Raw genomic sequence first — 6000 nt, 5'->3', positions numbered from 1 at the left:
GGTTGTCCGCTACCTCAGGGTCCTCCAGCATCCCGGCGTGCCGGGTGGTTGTCCGCTACCTCAGGGTCCTCCAGCATCCCGGCGTGCCGGGTGGTTGTCCGCTACTTCAGGGTCCTCCAGCATCCCGGCGTGCCGGGTGGTTGTCCGCTCCCTTAGCATCCTCCAGCATCCCGGCGTGCCGGGCGGTGGGGTGGGTTGGCCTGGCGGGCGGGCTGCCCCTCCCCCTCGGGCCGTCAGTCTGTGTCTCAGTCCGCAGGGAGCGGCCGCCATGTTGTGTGTTTTTTTTTACCTCAGCAGCAGCAGCCGCCGCCGCAGGAACAGAGTGAGATGATGCTCGAGTGAGTCAGAGAGAAAGAGAGGCAGAAGACAACAGTTAAAGATTAAATATATAAATTTAAAAAAAGAAAATATACATTGGCGATTCACTGACCAAAAGGAAGAGGAAAAAATATATATAACTGATCAGAGATCTGATACGGGAGAAAAAGATGGTGTGTGTGAGGAGGGGAATAAAAGAAAACTTGTAAAGCGGGCGGAGGGGAGAAATCTAAATAATGAGGATCTCTCTGTGTGAATGAAATGAAGCCGGGGCGGATTTTGCTGAGGAGGAGCTTTCTCATCATTCATCACCCACCATCGTGTTGCTGCTTTTCCAAAGCCCTGGGAGCTGGGGAGGAGATGCTGCATCTCCCTGTGTGAGAGGAGAGAGGGGAGGGAAGAAGAAAGGATTTTAACCGAAATAACCTTCAGCGGCTCTGGAGAGAGGGTAAAATGGGCGAATGATGCCTGTGTGTGAGCGGCTCCGGATTATCACAGCGCCTCTTCCAGCCGGACACTGAGAGAAGGAGCTCCATAAGCGGCTGCTGCTGCTGACCTCCCTCCACTCCTTCCCTCTCTCTCTCTCCCTGCCGGGGTTGTACATTTAATTTTGTTGTGTGTATACACAGAAGGCAGGTAAAAGCAGGCACGTTTTTGATCCAGCCAGCCCCCTCCCCCGGGTTAAGGCTGCTCCCTGAAGCCAAGATGTCTGCAGAAGTGCGTCTGAAGAAACTGGAGAAAATGATCCTGGACGGACCTCGGAAGAACGGCGTGGCGGTCAGCATGGAGACCTTGCTGGACATCATCATCTGCCTGTACGACGAGTGCATCAACTCTCCCCTCCGGAGGGAGAAGAACATCAACGAGTTTTTAGAGTGGGGTGAGTTCTGAGACCTTCATTGCCCCACTGAGATATGCCGCATCTGGTTAAACAAAAATCAAATTTAAAAAAAAATCTCCTTCAACTTGTTGGGGGTTATTCATATTTATTGACAATTTGGATAAACACAGCCTGTCAATGTGGGTGCTGATTGTATTTATTCGGCTTTCGGCTGCTGTGAAAGCAATTTTAAAAATTGTAACTTCTAGGGGTTTTTTTGTTCTTGGATTTAGGAAGCAGTGTTGCAAATCCAGGACAAACACGCAGGCCTGCTGCTGCTCTTGTTCATGTTGCAGTCCTTTTGGTTATATCTTTTTCGTTTCCATTTAGTACTGATCCGTTCCTAGATCCTCGTCCAAATGCATTGTTTTGAGAGTGAAATAGAAACTGTTTCGTGTGTTTGAGGTGCTCTGATGGTTGGTTAACAAAGTTGACATTTCTCCCCCGCCCCCGAATTTTAGAAAATTGCAGATTGTTCTATTTATTGTGGGATCCTCCTTTTTTTAGGGGTAAATTGCAATTGAAAAATGTGATTACGATTTCCTCCGTCCATGACATGTTAAAAAAGTAGTACATTTTAAATCGTCATTAACCGCAAAATGAACATCTCATCTCGCCTTTTCTGTGCTACATTTACTTATTAATTTAGCCAATGTAAAGTCGCTAAGCCAAGCCGTTTCTTCCGATCCTGCTGTGCTGAGTGGGGATAGGCCTCCGCTGAGTCTGTGCACTGGACACTTCTTTAATGTGGTGCAGAGTTTGGTCTCTCACAGACACAGAAAGGGGACTGGTTGACACTATTGCCCCATCTGTGGAGATTGGCCAAGCAGGGGCCATGGCTAACTTCCAAGGGAAGCCACACCAGAAGAGTCCACACAAGGAATCCTAGTCAAAACCCCAAAGCCGGAAGGACTAGATTCCTAGTCTGCAGACTGATGGGGAGTGCTACATCAATTTGTGCGTTCAATAGTCCCAGATTTGACAACTGGGCAGTTAATTGTTTAATGTGACAACTGGAGCTGGGTTGCAAAGTGAAATGATGATTTTCTTTTTTTTAAATGATAAGGGGAGAGAATTTGTTCAGAAATGTTATTGACAAAATATGCAGTGAATGAACACACATACTTGGCTATAACACCCTCAAGGTGTTTCTTGAGCTATCTTGGATCTGGTGCTATGTAATGAGGTGGGTAGAATTAGGGACCTTGAGGTGAAGGATCCTCTTGGAGAGAGTGATCATTGTATGGTGGAGTTTCTGTTGCAGATGGAGGAGGAGAAAGTGGGTTCCCGGACACGTGTCCTTTGTTTGAATAGAGGGGAGTATGGTAGGATGAGAGAAGAATTGGCGAATGTGGACTAGGGGAGCGCGTTGGAAGGTAGGTCTGCTGAGGAGCAGTGGAGGATCTTTAAGGAGATCTTTCTTGGTGCTCAGCAGAAATTTATTCCGATGGTTAAAAAGGACAGTAGGAAGAGAGGTAATAAGCCGTGGATAACGAAGGAGGTGAAGGAAAGTGTTAAATTAAAAGTGGAGGAATTTAGAGTAGCTAAGAGCAGTGGGCGAGAAGAGGATTGGGAAAGGTTTAAATGTCAACAAAGATTGACAAAAAAGTTGATAAAGGAGGGTAGAAGAAGCTATGAAGCTGGGCTAGCACTTAATATAAAAAAGGATAGCAAGAGTTTTTATAAATATATAAAAAGGAAGAGGCTGGCTAGGGTGAACGTTGGTCCCTTAGCGGATGAGAAAGGGGAGCTAGTGGTAGGGGATGGGGATATGGCTAAGGTCTTGAATAACTTTTTTGTTTCTGTCTTCACGGAGGAGGACGTGAATAATTTGCCGGGTGTTAGCGATGGAAAGGTGGTAGGACTGGAGGGTCTTAATGACATTACTGTTACTAGAGAGGTGGTGCGCGACAGACTGGAGGGGCTGATTGTGGACAAGTCCCCAGGACCGGATGGAATGCATCCGAGGGTTCTGAAAGAAATGGCGGAGGTGATAGTGGATGCCTTGGTGGTTATTTTCCAGACGTCGCTGGATTCCGGGGAAGTGCCGGAGGATTGGAAAACGGCTAATGTTACGCCGTTGTTTAAGAAGGGTGCCAGGCAAAAGGCGGGGAATTACAGGCCGGTTAGTTTAACGTCTGTGGTAGGTAAAATGTTAGAATCCGTCATTAAGGAGGAAATTGCGAGGCATCTTGAAGGGAATTGCTTGATAGGGCAGACGCAACACGGTTTCATTAAAGGGAAGTCGTGTCTGACAAATTTACTGGAGTTCTATGAGGATGTGTCTAGGGCGGTGGATAGAGGAGAGCCGGTGGATGTGGTCTTTCTGGATTTTCAGAAGGCGTTTGATAAGGTACCTCACAAGAGGTTACTGCAGAAGGTCAGAGGACATGGAGTTGGGGGTAGGGTGTTAGCGTGGATAGAGGATTGGTTGTCAAATAGGAGGCAGAGAGTGGGGGTCAATGGGTGCTATTCGGATTGGCGGTTGGTGACTAGTGGGGTGCCCCAGGGGTCGGTGCTGGGGCCTCAGCTATTTACCATTTATATAGATGATCTGGAGGAGGGAACCGAGTGTAGGGTGTCGAAATTTGCTGATGACACCAAGATTGGGGGAAAGGCAAATTGTGCGGAGGGTGTGGAGAGTCTGCAGAAGGATCTAGATAGGCTGGGCGAATGGGCCAGGAAATGGCAAATGGAATTTAATGTTGGCAAGTGTGAGGTGGTCCACTTTGGTAGGAAGAATGGTAGGAAGGACTATTACTTACGTGGCGAAAAACTGCAGCAGGCGACGGTGCAGAGGGACCTCGGGGTCCTTGTGCATGAGTCGCAAAAACCCAGCCTGCAGGTGCAGCAGGTGGTCAGGAAGGCGAATGGGATGCTGGCCTTCATAGCGAGGGGGATTGAATATAAAAGTAGGGAGGTCTTGCTGCAGCTGTATAGGGCATTGGTGAGGCCGCAGCTGGAGTACTGTGTGCAGTTTTGGGCGCCGCACCTGCGCAAGGATATTTTGGCCTTGGAGGGAGTGCAGAGGAGGTTTACTAGGCTGATACCGGAGTTGAGGGGGTTGAGCTATGAGGAGAGGCTGAATAAACTAGGCTTGTACTCGTTAGAGTTTAGAAGAATGAGGGGAGATCTCATTGAGACGTATAAGATGATGAATGGGATGGATAGGATAGAGGTGGAAAGACTCTTCCCGCTCAAAAAAGACAGTAGGACTAGGGGGCACAGCCTCAAGATAAAGGGGGGGCAGTTCAGAACGGAGTTGAGGAGGAACTTCTTCACTCAAAGGGTGGTGAATCTCTTGAATTCTCTGCCCGTTGAAGTGGTGGAGGCTGCCTCGCTAAATATTTTTAAGAAGCGGGTTGATGGGCTTTTGATAAGAGAGGGGATTAAGGGTTATGGGGAGAGGGCGGGAAAGTGGAACTGAGCCACGACAGATCAGCCATGATCTTATTGAATGGCGGGGCAGGCTCGAAGGGCCAGATGGCCTACTCCTGCTCCTATTTCTTATGTTCTTATGTTCTTATGTTCACTATGCCTGCAACCTTGGAAACAGTTGAGGAAAAAAGTATGTAGAATGCTCTGAATAGCTCTGTTAAACATTTTAGCAGAGTTTGTAACTAGCTTTAATCTTTTTGTGGTGGTCAAGATTCTTTTACTGTAGTGTGTAGCTATTTCAAGATACATGGCCAAATCCAATTGGTGAGCTTTAAGACACGTGTAGGTCTGGGCTAGAAAGGTTAAAAGTTAAAATGCTGAGGGTACAGTGCAAATTTGATAGAAACATTCTAAAAATGTCAAGATATGCCTCTGAAGAAGAGCTGTTTTTATTGGCACCTTGAGAGTTGAAGAAGTTGTTCTGATCCAGATTTTCAAAGTTGAAGGTTTTGAGAGGGTAAATAGTTCCACTGGAATCAGGTAAATGCTCACCTATCCCTAGAGGGTGGAAATTACAGGAGATGTTTTCACACAGGATTGTCGTAATGTAGAGTGCTTGATCGCTACTAGCTACGAGGCAGAGTGCAAAGGTCATTTTAAGAGGTTTCTCGGGTAAGTATTTGAAAAGGAAGAATATGAAGAGATACAGGGAAATCAAAGTAGAGGAGCTATCAGTGCAGACATGACAGAATGTCTATCCATGTATTGTATGTTGCCTGTGTTAATAAACCCATGCTTATAAATGGCTATGAATTGGTGGCTGCAGCCAACCTGCACACAGCTAAGTGCTCATGTTCTCCATTACTATTGTTGGGCACCATGGTACAGGCATAAGTGGGCCTGATATACTCTTTGATCATTTATGAAATGGGTTACTTTTCATGAAATATAGCAGTTAGTAACATACACTATATTCAGATACAACACGCAATGAGTCAAATTCTGGTTATCGTTTGGTTTGATTACATTTAGTAATCTATCATTTTCCGCCATGATGTGCAGTGACAAGAAAATAAAAATATTCCTCTTTCCCCATGAAAACTAATTCCCTGTTCTTGATTGGGTTTCTGGGAAATGATCTAAATGGGGTACTTGTCTTGTTGTTCTAATGAACTTTCTTCAGCATCTCACTATTATTGTCCTTGCGATGCACTACACATTCGACTAATGTGGCATTGACTTGATGGAGCAAATAGCCTTCTTCTGTGTCATAATGATTTTATGGCTCTGCACAGCACTTGATGCAGTGAAGGCTGCAAGGGAGGCATAGAATTGGTTTGCCATTGGATGTGGAGTTTTGTGAGTGCATAATGCTCAAGTGTTTGAAGTTGAAAGCATCTAGTACAAATTATTTTAAATGTTTC

General features: G+C 46.2%; 1 protein-coding gene across 9 annotated transcripts in view; it reads left to right on the top strand.

Annotated features, from left to right (window-relative positions):
• Nucleotides 1-273: 273 nt before the first annotated feature.
• LOC145345245 (serine/threonine-protein kinase MRCK alpha-like) overlaps nucleotides 274-6000 on the top strand; it is a 545867-nt gene continuing 540140 nt past the window's right edge. For 5 of the 9 annotated variants that reach the window (XM_080193035.1, XM_080193038.1, XM_080193036.1 and 2 more), the window contains exon 1: nucleotides 275-1198. In XM_080193035.1, coding sequence (XP_080049161.1) covers nucleotides 1024-1198 — 175 coding nt within the window. In that variant the 5' untranslated portion in view covers nucleotides 275-1023. Of the gene's footprint in view, nucleotides 1199-6000 lie in introns of all 9 variants that reach the window. The other 4 variants (XM_080193034.1, XM_080193032.1, XM_080193031.1 and 1 more) reach the window with 2 other exon arrangements.

This window comes from Carcharhinus amblyrhynchos, chromosome 7 (genome assembly GCF_965287045.1).
Source record: "Carcharhinus amblyrhynchos chromosome 7, sCarAmb.v2.hapA, whole genome shotgun sequence".
NCBI classification, from domain to species: Eukaryota; Metazoa; Chordata; class Chondrichthyes; order Carcharhiniformes; family Carcharhinidae; genus Carcharhinus; species Carcharhinus amblyrhynchos.
The sequence above is the reverse complement of the archived record's forward strand: the minus strand, read 5'-3'. Positions and strand labels throughout refer to the sequence as shown.